Genomic DNA, 19705 nt, shown 5'->3' on the forward strand with positions numbered 1-19705 from the left:
CCCTGGCTGGGTGATGTAGACCCGTTTAATCGGTTATCTGTTCAAACGACCAGAAGTCATTGTTTTTTCCCCTGGCGAACGGCTGGTCATCGCTCTAGCTTGTGATTGGACGCTGGCGAGCGGGTGCCGGCTCAGCAGCCAATCCCGCCCTTCGGTGGCCCACCGAAACGCCTCCCGCTTGTCGTACCCTTTAAATGACGTCACGCCCAGTGAACGCGATACGCACCAGATTTCTGGACAGTGGTCGGTCATTGCGGTAAAAAGTAGTAACAAGAAGAGAAGACTGACGCAGTTTCTGGCTAAGCAGACTTTGCTGCCGTCTCCAGCTGACCGGAATAGTGGTTACTCAAAGGTAGGAAGCCCAGCCAGGGCCGGACTGTGTATATTTGTGTGTACGAGCCTTGTCACTGTGAAATTAGAGATGGGTCGGACTGGGTTGTGGCCTGCAGGTGCGACTTCTGTTTGCCTTATGTAAAGGCTATAGAGTTCTTTAAAAAAAAACACTTAATAGGCTAAACTAAACTCTGCTGACTAACCCTGATAATAAGTGGGCTAGTCATACTAACAAACGCTTATTGAAAATACAAACGGATCAAATATTAACAGACTAGCTTTAGCTTAACTCAGATTAATTCAAGGCAGCGTTGCTGAGCAACAAAGGTTCCGGTTATAGTTTCTGTTCTTTCTTTCTTTTTTGTTTTCGTGTCTTTTTTTAGTTTAGAGCTTTTTTTTCTCTGTTTGCTCCAGGTACCTGTTTATGTGACAAAGTTATGGTTCTGATTGCTCTTAATTGGGTCCAATGGGGTGTCTTATTATACACGGAGTCTTGTCTTGTCTCTAGACAAAGACAAGGTAAACATGGGCTGCCAGGCTACCGAACTGCTCTGCCACAGCTCAGCTTGTACAAACATGATGTAAATATAATGTAAGCTCATTCATTGTGGGCAATATGGGCCCGCCCCCCCCCCCCATTTTATTTATTTTTTTATAGCTGGTCCTTTTAGGGCCTGATATTTAGGTAAATATGTGTATTTTCTCTGAACAGAATTTTTAAATTGGCATCATATCTTAAGTAGTTCAAGTCCTATATTTAAATTTAAAAAATGATTTTTTTCTTTTATTACTTAATGCTACTTATTAACACTTCTTTTGGCTTTGTGAGGTTATATTTTAAATATTGTATAGTAGTGCTTACATGTTCTGTTTTACCACAGTTTATTTTCCCGATGTTAGTGTTAAACTCAGCCACAAGGATAACACAACTGTTAGGGAAACTTCTTGCTTGTCATTATTTAACAATGGCATTTTCAGTGGCATTTAAAGGATTCAGGAAGGTCTAGTGTTCAGTGTCCAGGTACTCCGTGTGCCCTGTCTGTCTGTGATATTGTCATCATGATACTGTTGTGGAAACACATGTGATCTCACTTCACTCATTTATTTTTGCTTTTCATCAGAGGGGAAAAACAAACACGTGACACATGCAAATTATCACACTCGGAAACAGTAAAGACACACTGAGAAAACCTTCATAGAAATCAACGTCTATGAGTAACTTTTCATCAAAACTTAACCCTGTACCAAAGTCTAGTAAGAAATGTATGTGGGTATAATAAAAGCCCATGGCCTTCAAGGTGAACTTTGACAGTGTATGCAGACATCCTCATAGGTGTCAGGTTACCAATCATTTGTTTGGCTTCTTTCTCAACCTTCAACACGTAATCTTACACAGGAAGAGAGGGACAGAATAGACCTTTATCAGAGGGGACACTTTGGCGTCGCCTCTCATTGTCCCAGCAGGACAGGTGAGCTTATTCCAGTGTTTTTTCTGCTGGTGAGTGTGCTGGCTTACTGTAACTGCTTAAACAAATCATCAGGAATTGTTTTGTCCCTCCTAGGCATCTTTAGAGGGAGTGCCATCTGCCATTAGCTTGAAGAACATATTCAGGTGGTGAAATGCATGAAAGCCGTGATAAAGCTTATTGTCACATTTGGGCTGCTAATGTTAACACTCCCACAGAACTTTGAAATTGGTATGAAACCAACCTCATAGCTTATCTGCAGGTATAACATTACCCAAGAGCCACAATCAAACATGGTTATTAATGCCATTGGGCAATGACACTTACAAAAAGACGTATGTACTTTGAACCCAATCAGAGATTTTCCATAACTGATAAGTACAGAAAAGTACATTGTTAAATCCTACTGAGTAGATTAGTGGTAATAACGCTTTTCACCATCCAGTTTGGAAGTACTGTGTGTGCACATTTTTTTAAAATTACAGATGTGAGATTGGATGTGGATAAAAAGATGAGCAGGAAGGAATGAAAGCCATTTGGATGTTTATAGTGTACATATACAAGGTGACAAAGGGATTCCAGTGATGTAAGCACCGCTACAGTTTTCCAGCTATCAGCCTTTTCTCTTTCCGTGGCTCTTCTACGTGAAAGCTAGCAAGTGTTTCGGTGTTGGCCCCTGATAAACATTCTCAGAAGCCACTGGTTGGGAAATGCGCTTGAAAGAAATGACTTGATCTAACAAATGGCTGATCTCACACACAGTTTATTTACTTTGATAACGGCTTTGGGATCATTTTCTTTCCCATGTTTGATTCACACACTGACAAAAAGAAGACATGAACGTGTGATATAATGTGATAAGTGTGAAAATGCAACTTGTACAGGCCTTGTGGTTACAGAGTTCATTCTTCCTCTATCTTATTCACGTGTTCTACTGGCCTCACCCTGTACGCTGTGAAGCCAATCTTTCTGTGTGAATAGTAAAATAATTATGCTTGCCTCTGGAAAGGTTGATGTGTGCTGTGACTGACCACTGAATCATAAGATATCCTCTGCAAACATTAGAGTAATGTACTGTGCTTGTCTTTCCTCTGTGGCTGAGTGGAGATAATGGCTGTTTGCCGAAAGTGTGGAATAGTCAACAGGTTAAAGAAGTGTAGTGAGTGAAGTGTGTGATGTATACAAACTAGAAACAGTTTCTCTTTTTTAGAACTTTGGCAAATTACTGCCAAATATTACTTTAGACTTTCTGAGTAGGAAACTGGAATATGGAGGAATTGAAAAGGTATTCTGTGTACTTCTGTGTAGCTTCAGTGTAGCTGCTTTCTAGTCAAGAAAAGGGCCATAATCACACCACCTTTAACTTCTTTTTTTTTTTTTCTCTTTTCCTTTTAAGCAATCGTTTGACCTACAGCCAAACATGGAGAACCCGCCTCCATACCCAGGCAATGGCCCAACTGCTCCTGGTTACCCAGCCCAGGGCCCACCACCTCAAGGCTACCCAGCATATCCTCAGCAGGGATACCCTGTGAACATGGAGCAACCTAACTCAGCTTACCCGAATTACCCTCCCGGACCAATGGGCCCTGGCGGTCCTTATCCCGGACCAGGACAGCCTCCTTATGGGTACGCTGGACAGCCTCAGTTTGGCTGGCAGGGTGGACCTCCTCCCGGGCCCATGTATGGGGAAGCTCCCAAAAACACAGGTGAGCACTGTGACCCACAAGTGCTACACAACACTTGTGAGTCCAAATCCAGCAGTACTAGCAGGACTTCAAGTTGTCACTGTCCTTACACAATTTTAAGTCCTGTGCTGAATTATTTGTTGACTGGATGTTATGGGGATGCACTGGGAGTCTTGCAAGTCTGCATTCAGCTGCAAAACAGCAGGTCACATGACCAACAGGATTAGCAACTCGCATAACTCATAAACAGTAGAAAAGCTGTTTGTAGCTACATTGTTTTCACCCACTGGTTTTTGAAAGGCATTTTGAAAACATTTTGGAGCTAAGAATGACCATATTTGGGTGAGAGGATGCAGTGCTACCTTGTCAGCTGGCTACTAAAGGAACTGCACGTTTTGGCACCTGGCATTGGTTTCAGGTTTTAGGTCTGGAGGTTGCCCCTTGATAGTACCACTAGGAAGCTGATCTGTTAACGTTAGCTGTACCTTTTTAAGATGGTTACATAAGTACCTTAAACACATATTCTTTGTAATGGCAAGAGAAGGGCCTTTCCGCTGCTCTAGCAAATATGCCAGATAGGCAAAATATCTTATTGCTCACTTGATCTTAGACCTTAAACATTTTCTTGATGAGTTTATGGTCATAGCTGAAGTAAAACTGGTGGTATGCTTTAGGACTGGCCTGCCTTGTGATTAACAAATTTCTACTGAATGAACAAGCTGTATTGCTCAGTCACATCCTCCCGAGGCATGACTTGACAAAAAATAAAACTTCATAAACAAATAACTGATGTCTATGTTTGTGACAAGTGAAGTGGACTATATTTAAATGCTGAAGTGGACACATTTCAGTGGGCTCCTGAAACACGAGTTCCTGTTTGGGACGGGTGTGTAATTTCTCTTTGCTAGTTTTAGATTAGACTGAATATTGAATCTAAGCTTCATCAACGGGAAGTCATTACTTTAGTATGTAGTCGTTACTTCTTCTTCTTTCTTTTTTTTTTCCTTAAGTGTGTGCTTAACACAAAGTCAACATTGTTTAACAAAGTATACAACACACTCGGGCAGAATGAAAAAACAGGATTTCATTTAGATGCTTGGCTTCCTTAAAAAAGTCCCACTTTATTAAAGTAAGCATTGGGGTTCCGCTGCTTTAAAAGCCACCACTCTGTTCCCTAACAACGTCAACAAATAACGTGTTATTAAGTCGTGGTACTTGATAATCTAATTGCCAATTTGACAAATGCCTGCGTTTCTATCAGGAACCGTAACGTGGTACAACTTTAAGCATCCTGAGCAGGCAGCTAAGGTTTCAGATGTGTGAAGTCAAGCCGGGTTTTAGATGAAAGGTGTGTTAATGCGGCTTCAACTCCCCACCGAGCAGCCAATAAAGTGTAGCACAAGCTGTGAAACAAAGGGCACGTTTTAAAAGGAAATATTCAAAGTGAGTATGCAAAGAGAACAGCCTTGCATGAAGAAAACACGGCCAATCCTTCTATTTATGAAAGCGAGCACTAAGGTGTTGCTGCTTTTGTAGCCTAAGATAAACCTGATCTGGTCGATAAAAGGTAAGTGTGCTGTGACTGAGATTCTCATTGCAAGCCAGGTCGATTAGCGGCATAAAAATAAATATTGGCCAAACATTTATTAACCTTTGCCACATCGTTATCAGAGTTCAGTATGAAAAGTGTTAAGCCATCTGTCCTTGCCTATTGGGTCAGTGGCATGTCACCTAGGTAACTTGCCTCCCAGCTGAAGCTGTTAAAAGCTGGATTAGTGTTTGCTTCCACATAAATGATTAATCAGAAACACAAAGAAGGTGAGATGTTCTCATTCAGGCTGGAGCAGCTGTTAAAGCTCATGTATGGCTAACTTGATCATTTGCCTCGACAAGTTTCCACATGTTGGCGAAGGGTGAAATAAAGCCACTGCTACACACGTGAAGTTAAGCGAGATCACCGAAGGCAAGCTGATGTTAGTCAAGTGTAATGCTGTGTGATCATGGCTGTGTGCTGCTATGGTATTACTGTAAAGATTAAACTCCTAAGATGACTGTAATTAGAGGAAAAGTGTATAAACCCCTGGTTACACTTGAACTCCTTGCTGGAGATTTGACACTGAGAATCATATCAATGGGCTTTATGTTGTTTTAGAAAAGAAATCACTAATTGCTTTCTTTTTCTTTAAAACCCTTTCCAACCTCTTTCTTCCATCTCTACTCTTTATTTCACTGTAGTGTACGTGGTTGAAGACAGGAGAAGGGATGACACAGCGGACACATGCCTGACAGCCTGCTGGACAGCTCTGTGCTGCTGCTGTCTCTGGGACATGCTGACATAAAGCCATTCCCCTACTGATTGACCCCCATTACCCTCTTGCCCCTATTTCTGTGCCTCGAAGCTCATCGCCCTTTCTCCCATCTGCCTTAAACCTTGCACTTCCTCACAAACGCCCCTCTGTTCCCTCCAGAAGTCCTGTATGTCTGTAAAGCTATAAATGACTTCTATAAATGAAGTCCTCCCTCCCACGTGGAAGCTTCATCCCAGAGCCTCGTACTCTACCTTCATGTGAAACCCTCCACACTGACTGACTGACCTGTCCACAGTTACACAGTAGCAGTTTCTAACCGAGCTTGTAAACATTACCAAAATCTCAGGCTCCTTACTAAAATTGTGCAACAACACACAAGTGACAGATTTGCACACACAATATGGTAGATGCCAAACATACAGCATACTATGATCTCAGGCTCATCCTGCGTGATTCACTTGGGCACTTTATAATGATTGCCTCTGTAATATACTCCTTTCTGTCTTCATAACCACATAAAAGCTTTCCTTACTCCTCCCCTTCAGCTATGCTATCTGCAAAACTTCAAGGACTTTTACCCAGTATGATGATACCCAAAGGCTGTGAGAACCCCGCTGCAGACAGGGCTGATGCTTGAAATGTTTCCCATCTCATTTGCACACAAGTCGTTTTAACAAATGTATGTTTGTCCATAGGCGGTAAGACAATAAATGGAATGCTCGTATTTTATTATTTTTTAACAGTGATTTATGTTTGATTAATGGCAACATTTAACGGCCACAATGTTTTTCTTCATATACAAAGAAATGACTATCAAAGCTGAAAAGCGAATATATTAAAAATAATATTATTTCTCACTGAAACAAGATGTTGTGATTGCTATACAGACTGATCCAAATTACCCATACGATGCCTTTTTGCTGTAGATGACTCTTGCATTAAAATAATTTATTGCCATAACCATAAAAGGCTCTATTTGTTTAATGGGCTGCAGACTGTGAATGAGGGGTGTGTGTGTGTGTGTGTGTGTGAGAGAGAGAGATTTAGGCAGGGATGAAAGTGCAGATTTGTGGCTGTTGGTGACTGGGTTTTCAACTATTTTTAACACCAAATATCTTACAATCAAATAGAAGGAAGGGGGGGAAGCAGAGGAGAAAATGAGACATAATTGCCAGCCAGTAGTTGTGGAGGAGGTAAATTACAAGATGCACAGTTACTCAAGCACAAACACTTTTAGGGTACTTGTACTTCTAGTGATTTTCTTTTTTGCCACAATACTGTCATAGTCTCAGTCAGTACATTTATTGAGGCTTTGAAGCCATGGTTACTTGAAATGCGGGATCCTTTAAATTTCCAGAAGAAATAAAATAAACTGCACAGTTGAAACATCGATCTGTTGCTTATTATCCATGTTTATGAATTAAAATTAACATTACTATATATGTTCAGAATATAAAGAAGAGTTATTTGTAATGTAAATTTTCGTATTTTACTTACACCTATAAGAGCTTTCTCTAATTGGCCACTTGGGGGCACTGTGGAAACAGTCTGTGAAGCTAAAATTCTCTTGTAGCAACATTTTCCCAATTACACTACCACTCTGTTTGTGACCTTTTATCAAATATAAGTCTGATACTCACCTGCCAGCAGATAAACCGAAAGATTTCCGGTTTACCTGCTTAATGTTTCCACTACAGTTCAAGGTTCAAGGTTCTTTATTTGTCACATGCATAGTTATACAAGTATAACACACAGTGAAATGTATCCTGACACGCTCAACATGTGCAAAAAAAAGGGGGGGGGGGGGGTAGAGGAATAACATTATAAATATATATATATATATAGTATATACATTGGGTGAATGTGCAGTAGTAGCAGCAAGCAGGTGAATTCTGTACATTAATATGAATAGACATCTGACTATTTTACAGAATGGACAATATAAACATATTTAAAGTTAAAGGAATTGAGTGTCTGGAGGAGAGTCTCAGTCAATTATAGATGATGTGAGAGGGCGGGTGTGTGTGTGTGGGGGGGGGGGGGGGGGGTTTAGGGCCCGGATGGCTTGAGGATAGAAGCTCCTCTTGAGTCTCTCTGTCCTTGCCCGGATGATGCGGAACCTTCTACCAGATTGTAGAAGTTGGAACAGTTTGTTGCCAGGATGGGACGGGTCCTTCAGTATCTGCGTTGCTCTAGTCCGGCATCTCCTGGTGTAGGTGTCCTGAAGCGGGGGGAGAGCAATCCTGCAGCAGCGTTCCGCTGTACAGGATTGCTCTCCCCCCGCAGTTGCCAGCTAAGCTAGTTCACTGCAACTGGTGGTAACAAAAGGAGACTCTTTCCCCACCCAAACTGCCTGCTGTGCCAAGAATGAGCCATCACTGAAAAGTCGTGTGCTTTGAGCATGAAAACTATCACTTTACACGTTAAACATAGCATTAGACCGTTTTCACTGTATTTCACTTCATTTGTGGGATACAGCAGGGAGCTCACATGTGAATCAACCATAGTTTGCATCACAGTTCTCATTAAGCTAGCCTCCACAGTATTTATAACTGTTTCAATTAAAAGACATGCAAAGCTTTTCAAAGTTATAAGTTTCACTTGTGCTTTTGCTGCTGTAACCTACACTGACTGGGGAATTTATTATGTTCTTATTACTGCTAATAAGCACTAATAACAATAACATGACGGAAACTTAGAGCATTTAGGTTTGAAGACATGGCCGACATGACCTAGTTCAAACTAGGGTGAGAGTGGGAAGAAAGGTGATTTAAGTGACTTTGAATGTGGCATGGTTGTTAGTAGCAGGTGGGCTGGTCTGAGTATTTCAGAAACTGCTGATCTGAGATTTCCCATAGAACATGTCTAGGGCTTGCAGAAAATGGTCTGGAAAAGAGAAAATATCCAGTAAGCAGTTCTGTGGGGGAAAATGCCTTGATGATGTCAGAGGCTGAAGGAGAATGGCTAGACTCCTAATAGCTGATAGTTGAGTTACTATTGCCTCCCTAATGAACTCACTCTGTACAACCGAGGTATGCAGAAGAGCATCTCTGAATGCACGTTATGCCAAACCTTGAAGCTGATGGAGTACAGCAGCAGAAGACCAGACCAGGCATCACACCTGTCAGTTATTAACAGGAAACTGAGGCTACAACTCATAATAGAAGATTGGGAAAATGCCATGTGGTCTTATGAGTCTTGATTTCTGCTGCAACACTTAGATGACAGGGTCAAAATTTGCCATAAACAACATATAAAAAAAAAAACATGGATTCATCCTGCTTCTTATCAATGGTTCAGGCTGATGGTGGTGTAACAGTGTGGGGGATATTTTCTTGTACCAAGTTAGCACTGTTTAAATGCCACAGCTTAGCTGAGGATAATTGCTTACCATGCTTATCCCTTTATGTCTAGAAACATCTTCTGCTGTCATCTTTTCACAAAGCTCAGATCTCCTCAAACTAGTTTTTTAAATATATGACAGTGAGGCCACTGTATTTAAATGGCTTCCACAGTCACCAGATCTCAAGCCAACAGAGCACCTTTGGGATGTGGGGTAATGGGAGAGTTACATTATGGACTTTGTCATGCTGTCATGCCAATTTGGAACAACATCTCTGAAGAATATTTCCAGAACCTTCTTCAGTCTGTGCCATGGAGACTTTATGCAAGTCTGAAGGCAAAAGGGAGTCCAACCCGGTACTGGCAAGTTGTACCTAAAAGAGCGAGCAGTGAGCGTAAGTGAACAGTAAATTCTACACATTGTAATTACATCACTAATACCCATTAATACAAACATTTATAATGTTTATAGGAAACATTTATTAGAGTAGTTGCTGGTGGCATGGACATGTAGATGTCAGAGTTGTATTTTTTAAACTATGTTGTCTGAGCTGGCGATATATCAGATCCTGCCGTGTGCCTTATTGCGATAATTGCCTTGGCAACAGTGAGAAACCCCTAAAAAAAAAAAAAAAGGGAGACCACCACTTCACCTGTCAAACCTGGCAGGTGTATTGCTGCAGACTAAGAGTGAAAGTGCAGGTTTGAGTCTGAGGTTGTGTTTTTTGGGGGCTTTTAAATTTGTAAGCAACATCATCAAAGGCACTGCGATATCATCTGCGACCGCACGCTCCTCCTTTATAATTAAGCCTTCATTGAGAATGCTGTCACATCTACTTTTGCTTATGTAAACATGACCAAGTAAGTGTCAAGAGGCAGCAGATATAAAAAATGTATCCCCCCCCCCCCCCCCCCCCCCCCCCACAGAGCATAGACGAGAGGGAAATGGTAGCTCTCTGTGTGTTTATAAAACACTGCTGTTAATTACCTCTTATTTTCTGAACAAACCTAAGGAAATGATGTACAGTTAACAAAGAAAGGGCTGGGTGGGGGCTGCCCGTTTTAATTATTGGAAATTTCCAGTACCAGCAACAAGCTCAAAGATACCTTTGAAATGCATTTCAGCATCACACAACTAATACGAATGCATGTCATAAAATAATGAGGATGTTCCGTATGAGTAACATCGGTAGTCTTCAAACGGAAAAGTGGGATGAAAGTGAAGTACACGTCACTCGGCTGAAGTAAACAATTATGTTTTATTGATAAGGTTTCTCAGAAGAGTCTCGTTTTCAGCGAATGTATAAGAATCATCCTTTGATAATACTGATTTGGTACATTATGACATCCAGCACGAGTCTCTTCACAGTGAGAGGGATCCATTACTGCTACTGCTGTTGGGATCTAGGACAGCTTCCGAACAAAAAGAAAAAAAAAAAAACAGTCAAAAACAACAAACTGGGGGTGGGGTGGGGGGGTCGATATTGTAGATATGGAGTATTAGAGTGCCACAAAACTCTAGAGTAGTAAGACCAGCTAAAGATTTTGCACATTACAAGCCACTTCCTCTTAGAAATATAAAACTTGATAATCTGAACAATATTCTACTGTGCTGCATAAAGGTAAATCTATACACTGTACATCGAAATATATTTCGAAAAAACAGATTTCACAGTTTTAAAGACTTTATTTAAAGTATAAACTGTTTTTTTTAAAACACTTTATTACATAAATTATTCTTTTTGAGAGTGACTATTATTTGCCCTGGCAGCAAACGGAAATGAATACAAAAAAACCCCAAAAATGAACAATTTCTTACATATCTTACAAAAGAAAATAAACTCATCCATTTAATGTTCATATTGAATAGAACTGGTGACTCATTCATGATTGTCATATAGTACTAAGAATAAATAAATTTAAAAAAAGAAGAAGAAAATCAAATAAATACTAACGTAAGCATGTTGTCTGGACTCTGTGAGCGGTGTGTTTGATCGTTCTGTACAGAAGTGCCTTATGTGAAAGTCTCACAATTCTACCGCGACTGGAACGTACAAAACTACGGCATCTACAGTATACGCAACATCCTGAAATTCAGTGTAGTCGGACACATATGTAAGTAGTATGATTCTTTTCCCCGTTTCAAAATAAACAATGCCGTGTGACACCACTGTCCACAAATATAGCCATCACATTTTTCTGACTTTGTTTTTGTTAAAAAGTTTACTTCGTAGTCTGTTAACAGCGTGGATTTTTCAAGGATGCCGTTAGCCCGCGTGTTGCTTGGTTGGATGTCCGAGGTGGACAATGGGAGGCCTGAGACAGGGAGACGACTCATAGTGGTGGGCAACTCTTAGCGTTGCCGTGTCTGTCGCTGTGCACGACGTCCTCCTTTTGATGAGCAGTTTTAATGGCGGCACTCTGGAGTGGCTCTGCCTCCACTTTGGTCCCTTTTTTTTTGTTTTTTTTGCCTCTAGCGTCGATTAGAGACAGATAAGCCTCGATCGCAGAAGCCACCGCAGTGCAAACCCTCCATGTCATCAGTAGCTGTCATGGACGCTCTCAGTGTGACCCAAAAAATATGGGCAAAAATATCACTATCTTTTTTAAAAAGGGGAATCTTCTTACTCATTAAGCAACAGTTCTCAAAGTTCTTCAGTGCTTTTTCAGTTGTTCAAAGTTTTTTCAAAAGAAAAAAAAAACAGAACAAAAAAAAATCTGACTGACTAAACTGTATTTTTTTTATTTGTATTTTTAGTTTTTTGCCTGTGGCAGTAAAATTAACAATGTGTTGTCTGGTAAGTCATTCTTTTTTAAAAGTCCCTGCAGCGTTCCGTGAATAACCCCGTTTGTTGGTTAAATCTCCATGGGTTTTAAGAGGAGGGAGGGTAAGAGAAAAAAAAAGGAACCGGGACAAAATCTCGAGATGTGAAAGTGGGAGAGTGGGAAGAGTCCGCCCTTCCAGTGGGCTGTTACCTCCTGCCCATCTCGTTCTGTCTGAGAAACTGGATATTGTTGCTGCTGTCAGCCAGTTCTGGATACTGCTCCACAGGCAGTACGTAGTAGCCGTCATAGCCCTGTACTCGACCTGTCGTTAGGAGCTGCTGTCTCTCCCCTTCTGTCCAGAGGCGACTGCCTCCCTTTCCGTCCCTAGCTCGCTGCTGTTCCTTGGCCCAGGCACCCGCCAGCGCCCTCTGCCTGGCCAGCTCCAACAGTCTTACCTTCTCTTCGTCCAGCACGTCTGCAGCGAGCCCGTACCGAACGCTCAGTAATAATGACGGAACTGCAAACTCCACGGTCACTCCTCTCCTCGACCGCCCGCTCACTGTCACATTGATTCCGCTCTCCAGTGACTTGCGCCCGTTTGTGAGCCCCAGGGCCAGCAGGTCGCTGTCAGCAGAGCCTACCTTCACAAAGTAGTGGCAGTCCTTTCCATCCTGTGTGTAATGCGTGCCTTCGAGGTACTGCGCACCATTGAGCACCAGAGCCACTTTGCGGCTGTCTTCACTGGCCAGCGCCGACACGCCGGCCACCACTCTCCCCTCCTGCAGCGCCAGCATTACTCCTCTGCCTATTATGGGGGTGCTGGTGCCGAACCAGTGGCCGGGCTTGTCCTTGCGCCTGCGACGCTCCTTGTTGAGCAGACGACCCTCCAGGGCCATGAAGGCCTGGTTGTGGCGCTCAGCTGCTTGCTGCACGCCGGTTATGAGCTATATAGAAAAAGTTAAAGAAAAGCTTTGTCACTTTTTTGAAAGAGATGATAATGTAATAACACACAGCTGACCGCAGTGAGTAAATACAGGGCACATTTATATTAGATTTAAAAGAAAATGGTCAATATTTGATTTAATAATGAGAGTGGGTATATATTTTAAATAGGTGTACCTGTCCGTTCTCACAGTGCTGGGTGGCCTGCAGCTCATACGGTGGCTCCACAAAGTAGAGCGAGTGTCGAGGGAACCCTGGGATTATGTTACTGAGCTGGAAGCCAAACATTACCAGCCAACTCTTCACATCTACAGCAAGCAGACGAGGGGAAATTACTTTTGCTGAATGACAAAGTTAAACACAGTAGCAAATGAAGCTGTGGCTTTATTATAACAAAAAACCAAAAAACTGAAAGCGTGTTTGCTTTTGTGACTTATCTCGTCCGTGCCATCTGTAGTACATTGTTACTAGCATAAACTATCTAGTCCACAACAATCTGTTCTGCTGAACACTAGAGATTCCTGACAGTCTCAGGACATAAGCTAAGATGAGCTTGTTAAGTAAACTAGAAGCGTTATTTTCCCTGCTTTTTAATATGCCAGGAAGAAACACAGCCAACCATCTGAGACAGAGTACAAGGGCTAAATATTCATACAACACATTTCACCATTTGGCCCACATAATATTTGTAACTATCTACCTGTGACGTAGTTTTTAACATCCAGCATGTCACTGAGTGGGTTGTTGTTCTTGAACATATACAGATTAAAGGGAGCGGGATCTTTTCCTATCTTGGGCCACATGCTATAGTCGGGTGAGGTCCACCGTCCAGCCAAGACGTCGTAGTCCCGCTGGGTGAAGTGGACCAGCTTCGTCAAGGGGTCGTACAGGCCGCCGTGGAAACCCACCACCAGTTGGAACTCTGGGTTAGAGTCCAGATACACCTCGCCGTAGGCGGTGTACTGGATCTGGGTAAGAGAAGCAGATCAGTCAAAATTAAACAACAATGCGGATGGTGGAGCAGGAATAAATGTGGAACAGGTGTGATTCACAGCTGGATACCTGTTTGATCATTTGTCCATTGCTGCTGAAGACTGCTAGCGGTGTGCCAGTGTTGTCAGAAGCTATGTAATATTCCTCTCCACTGCTCACCTCCATGGCAAAGAGATGACCCTGATCAATAGACAGTTACAAATTCAGATATTAGTTCAGGATCATGTTTGTGCTGATTAATCAGTCTGTACCACAAACATTATAGGATGATCTTATAATTAACCAACCACGCCCACCTGGAGGTCATAGTAGAGTGACGAGATGTCAGAGCTGGAGTGATTGAAGATGTGCGTCACCCTGGTTGGATGGTTGAGGTCAGCATAGAAGAACTGAAGGTGCTGCCCCAGGCTGTTCCTCGTGGACACCCTGCGACCGAGCCCATCATAGTGATATACAACGCTCCAGCCTCCTGGACCTCTGTTGTAAGCCCGCAGGAGCTGACCTTTGGAGTTATAGTCAAAAACGTCCGACCCACGCTGACTCAGGAAGCCGTCTTCGTCCAGGCGATATTGGACATCTCCCAGGCGCGTAATGCGATCTCTGAGGTCGTAACGCAGAGGCAAGATCCGGGCACTGTTCCCAGGATTCAGCAGGTGGAGGTTACCGTTAAGGTCGTAGCTGTAGCGCCAGGTAGACCAATCATTCACCTGGAAACAAACAATGATGTTTGTAAATCAGAGTTATGGATTTTCAGCCTCTAATAAAGACACACCGCACGGTTAGAATCCCAACCTCTCCGCTCACCTTGACGCCACTGAGCTGCCCGTCTCCATCGTAATCGTAGCGGTACTGTGTGGTGTTGGCGTAGGGCCCGATCTTAAGCTCTCTCTTCACCACACGTCCCATGCTGTCATACTGGACCGTCATCCAGTACATGAGAGAACGGAAGATCTCATACTGGACCTCCTTGATGCGACCGTGGGTGTCAAAATGCTTACTCAGTGTCATAACGGCAGTGGTGATGATTTGATTGATGTCGTAGTAAATGACCCCAAACTTTCCAAAGTGTTCTATCTGTAAGGAGGAAAAAGCAAGAAAGGTAAGCTACAAATACTTGGAAAGGGCGTTGCTAAAACAGGAAAGTAAACCAGAACAAATATTCTGCACCTTTCCAGAGATCTCATCATATCGGTAGAGGTCAACAGGCAGTGGCGTCTCACTGATGACCGGCTTCATGCTGGCAATCCGGAAGCTGTTGTCATGGTAGGTGTAGTCGAACCGCGCGTTGACCATCCCCTCCTCACTGAAGCGATAGATCTGCTTGTCGATAAGTGGGCCCATTTTGCGATAGCGGATGGTGCAGGAGAAACCCCCGCTCTGCAGGTTGACCATCTTTAGCACGCCGGCTGTCTCGTCGTACCCAAAAGTGACGGCGGTGCTGTCGTAAACGATCTCCGACAGCTTCGTTAGCTTGCCGTACTTGTAGAGGACACGCCGCCCGGTGCCCAGGTAATGTACGGCCTGAGGTCTGCCGTCCTCACTGAAATCGTGGATGATGGAGGCGTTGCTCTCCGGAGGGTTGTAGGTGTTGCGAATATAGCCGACGGACACATGCGTGAACATAGTGTGGCGAGCGACACTGGGCATCGTGACAGCTGTGACTCGACCCGAGGCGTCAAACTCAAAGACGTACTGCCTCTGGCTTTGCAGGAGCAGCACCATGGACTGGAAGCAGAGCAGGGAGGTGAAATACGGATTAATATAATAGCATTATCACTGGGTGACTTGTCTCCTGTGAAATAGCACCAGGAGTAATTTGCTCTCTCCCCTGACAAATCTGAACCTTCATAACCATAAAAATGATGTATTATTTCACTCAGTCCTACAATCCAAATTACTGTACTTTCTTGCTAATGCCTTCCTCTGGATGTGACTCTGTGGATGACAGTGTTGAAGATAAATGCACTCACTTTGTCAAGATAGCTGTAGCTCCACACCTTCCCGTCTACAAAAGAGCGAGACAGGATGCGTCCCTGGGGGTCAAATTCCGTCCTCTCACTCATGCTTCCCCTCTGCAGCCCTACAAGCTGTCCGGTGGCGGAGTACGACACGTTGACTACGGCCAGGCTGCTGCTGGGCAACCACATAGCTGGCCGGCCCTGAGCGTCGTACATGATGCGCAGCGTGAACTTGCGGTGATCGTCGTAAATCTTTTCCGTACGGGTGTTGCGATCGAAATCGATGGAGAGGAGATTGCGGCCATGAGCCTAAAGAAAAGGAAGGCGTTTCTCAGGTAAGTTAAGTGAACTGCACATGTGGATTTTAACAAAGCAGTGGACAGGTTAGTAAAATTGGTTACCCTCAGCTTCCTCCCAAACACGGTGATCTTGCCCTTGGTCTGCTCCTTGCGCAGTCGCCACTCAATGGAGTTGAGACCATTGTCTGTAGGCAGAGTGATGTTCCTTCGGCCGATGGTTGGACTGACAGAACCCGCCAGGATGTGTGGCTCTGTGTGGAAACTGATGCCCATCCCATTGGCGTACATCACTCTTAGGGTCCCGTTATTACACAGCTGATAGCTGTTCCTCACCTGGTCTGTAGGGGGACACCAGCAGACACGGCATCAAAGACAAGACGAGAGGCACACAAGACTTCCAGGTTCCAACTGAATAGCCAATGTCTTTTGGGAAGCTTCCACAATGAGTGAAGTGACCCGGAAATATGGGTGTGGCGACCATAATAAGAGCTGGTAAACACTAAAGTGCTTTAGTGCTTCCTTTATGACTTCCTTAAGCACAGGCTACACCGGACTATGAAAGGAAAGAAGATAATGCTTGAGAACAAAGTGATGACTAGAATGCTAAACTGTCAGTCTAATGCCACATCTGGAGCTGATATACAAATACATCGTAAACTTTTAACACTTTGTTAAACCAACTTGAAACATTCCACTTTATTTAAATCTGCTGCTGCCTCATGTGAAGTATTTTTCAGCATGAGTTTACAAAAGCGGTATATAAATAAAGCTAATTAGCCATTTTAAAATAATGTAAAAGGGAAGGTTGTTTAGTTTAGTGTTGCGTGCTTATATCCTTGTTTTGGGAGCTGCTGCACTCACTGCCAACTTTTAGGATTATCATTACTTAATTTTGCTCCAGAGATGCTGAAAGCCCCAATAAAGGAAGAGTTAAAGTCGATTCAGCGGAGAGAGACAGAAAGAGAAAATACAAGTGGACAGGAGGGGGAGCAACATCTCTTAAGACAACACCACCGCTGTGACAGGAAAAGATATTCTTCTTAGAAACTCCAATCTAACTAATAAAGTGGAAAGTGCTCCATCTTTGTGCAATTTTAGCTTCTACCTGGCACACTCAGGTCAACAGCCTCCTCATATTATCAAACAGCTTAGTGTAAGTGCAGTCTCTTTGCCTACATCTTGGCAAATTCTCCTCTGCACCTTTCCTTTGCTTCATGACGTTTTCCACTGAGGTGAATGAAAAGTGGTTTGAAAAAGAGAAAGTCTGACTATTCAACTACAACCTAAGTTCTTGTGTTGAGGTCCAAATGATAGTACCTCAGAAGAAGCGTAGTACCCAAATCTTAGCGAATCGAAACCTGAAAGTATTCGATTCAGGTCAGACAAAGTCGGTAAAAAAATTATAATCTATGAAATCAGAATAGCAATTTGAAGGTACTAGTTTCATGTAGAGGATATGAACACTGGTGAGGAGAATACATCACATTTTATGACCTTTCAGGCAAGGATACATAGGATCATTCACTCTGAAAATTACTGTACATACAGTAAAAGTAGGTGAAAAGATAAAAAAAAGACTGTAGGTTCCATCAGAGAAGTTGTATTATTTTATCTTTGCACTGCTTTTCAACCGTACTGCATTTTCACTGTGGTCTGGGAAATGTTACATAAGCTTTCTACCGTTTGGTTGGAGCTGATTCTGCAAGGCAAACTGCAGCCTGTGTTGACAGACGCACGTATTTACTCTGTTTTTTACCGCACAAAATCCAAGCTTAGACCCGACGGACCAATCAGAAGTGATCCGACAGAACGGGCACTTTAGCATCTGATGGCGATGGGAAATCCGAGTCACAGAGGCTTACGTCAGTCGGAATCAGATCGTGTCCATTAAACGTTTACGGACCTGATTTCTGGCTCCTTCCCACAAACTGCGCGCTATTCTAAATAAAAAATCCTCAGGCTAAAGAGACATCGCTCCACAATCAACATCTCTCCAATTTATCGACTTCAACAAGAATAGAGACAGATAAGCCCGTGATTAATGCAGAGGCTAAATTTTCCCTCTGATGTCTGAAAGCAAGCTCTCCTCCCCACCCCCGATCACAATGAAGTGATTAAAAGCGAGATTAAATTGTTTTCAGCTCAGAAATATCGAGAAGATGCAGAGTTGGGAGCTTTCTTTATTTCACTTACAAAAGGTGAGGGGGTAGAGGATTGGATGGTTGTCTCTTTGAAGTCCTGCCATAAATGACAGTAATCCATAAGGCCAATTTGTAATAAAGCTCCAGGCACATTTTAACAATGCCTCAAACAGACAAGTGAAGCTTTTTCCATTGACTTGGCAGCAACAGCCTTTAGATAAATCTTCTCCGCTCTCTCTGTCTGAACAACCTCGTAATAAAACAGAAGCGAGGTAGAGGGATAGCGAGCGCGCGTGAGAGAGAGAGGGTGAAATGAGAGCTGGAGGGCCAAGGAGAATTCACTGTGCTGGAGTTAATGAAGAGAGCGAGAAAGAGCCGAAAGTGAGGGAGACGGTTAAGTGAGTATGTCAGCAGAGAGCTGTGCTCAAACCCACACAGTGCAGTGGAAACCTTAAATTACTTACAGCCGTGTGAACAACTCTTCTCTTCTACTGCAACAAAGGTGGACGACTGAACATATACGTAGACGCAACGTTTTCTCAATGTTTTTGGACCGTAACGAGTCCGGTCTGGATTCAGACGTTCGTCACACGGCACCGGTCAGTGGAGGGGGGGGGCTGTCGGGAGAATTCTTCTTCTTCTTCTTCGTCTTTGTCCCCCCACCTCTCTAAACAGACCAAATAAGCTCAGGGATCATGGGAACTGTCAGTATGTGTGTGTGCGTGTGTTTCTGTCTGTGTGTAAGGAGAGAGCTTGAGGGATGAGGAGGATTCACTCTACACGAGTTAATGAATTTTGCTGTGATGATATTCAAAAGCAGGATGATCCCAGCTGGGATTAACTATATATTGGTAATTTTACTCCTTAAGAGGGGAGCGGGAGAGGGCTGGGTGTGGGTAGGGGGAAAGAAAATAATCTCCTGGAGCATGCACATAACTGAGTGAAAATTAGAAGACTTTCAATTAGAGCCGGCAGGCCGGAGCACATTCAGCATTAGAGGGCGGCTGTGTTTTTTTGAATGCTAAGACAAAGCAGTGCTAGAGCCTGCATGAATCTCATTAGGGTGATGATACCACATAAACAGATCTGCTTCACTGTTATCAGGATTACTTAAAAGTCTACTCAGAATGACTAATGAACGATAGTTGCTTGATTTACACTGTTCTATGCTGATAAGTTGAACCCAGGATTAGCCTGTCTTTGTGCCACATCATTTCACAAGTATTTAAAAATTCAATGCCGGATCATTTTTCCTCCGTGTGTCCAGGTTTGTGTTAAGCGTGTCCCCTACCTTGTACTACGGTGTATGAGGCTTCAACCGAGGACAGGTTGGTGATGACGGTGACATCGTCGTCTCTGCTCGAGCTCTCAATGTCGATGTTGATGGAGCGCTCGATCTCTCGGTGCAGACTTGTCACCATGCCCGTCGGGTATGTCACGTTGGTCAGGCGACCCTCGCTGTCATACCTGG

General features: G+C 43.3%; 2 protein-coding genes across 18 annotated transcripts in view; one reads left to right on the forward strand and one right to left on the reverse strand.

Annotated features, from left to right (window-relative positions):
• Positions 1–209: 209 nt before the first annotated feature.
• Positions 210–6741, forward strand: zgc:165573 (cysteine-rich and transmembrane domain-containing protein 1). Its single transcript, XM_063484037.1, has 3 exons — positions 210–352; positions 3196–3505; positions 5720–6741. Exons 2-3 carry the CDS (start codon positions 3220–3222, stop codon positions 5821–5823), a joined length of 390 nt encoding a protein of 129 aa, XP_063340107.1. The 5' UTR covers positions 210–352; positions 3196–3219; the 3' UTR covers positions 5824–6741.
• Positions 6742–10375: 3634 nt separating this feature from the next.
• tenm2a (teneurin transmembrane protein 2a) overlaps positions 10376–19705 on the reverse strand; it is a 215261-nt gene continuing 205931 nt past the window's right edge. For all 17 annotated transcript variants that reach the window (XM_063490233.1, XM_063490224.1, XM_063490215.1 and 14 more), the window contains 10 exons: positions 19526–19701; positions 16196–16431; positions 15807–16103; positions 15004–15561; positions 14641–14910; positions 14133–14543; positions 13906–14016; positions 13544–13811; positions 13021–13151; positions 10376–12845 (listed from right to left, as the gene is read on the reverse strand). In XM_063490233.1, coding sequence (XP_063346303.1) covers positions 12108–12845; positions 13021–13151; positions 13544–13811; positions 13906–14016; positions 14133–14543; positions 14641–14910; positions 15004–15561; positions 15807–16103; positions 16196–16431; positions 19526–19701 — 3196 coding nt within the window. In that variant the 3' untranslated portion in view covers positions 10376–12107. The remainder of the gene's footprint in view (positions 12846–13020; positions 13152–13543; positions 13812–13905; positions 14017–14132; positions 14544–14640; positions 14911–15003; positions 15562–15806; positions 16104–16195; positions 16432–19525; positions 19702–19705) is intronic.

This window comes from Pelmatolapia mariae, linkage group LG2 (genome assembly GCF_036321145.2).
Source record: "Pelmatolapia mariae isolate MD_Pm_ZW linkage group LG2, Pm_UMD_F_2, whole genome shotgun sequence".
NCBI lineage: Eukaryota > Metazoa > Chordata > Actinopteri > Cichliformes > Cichlidae > Pelmatolapia > Pelmatolapia mariae.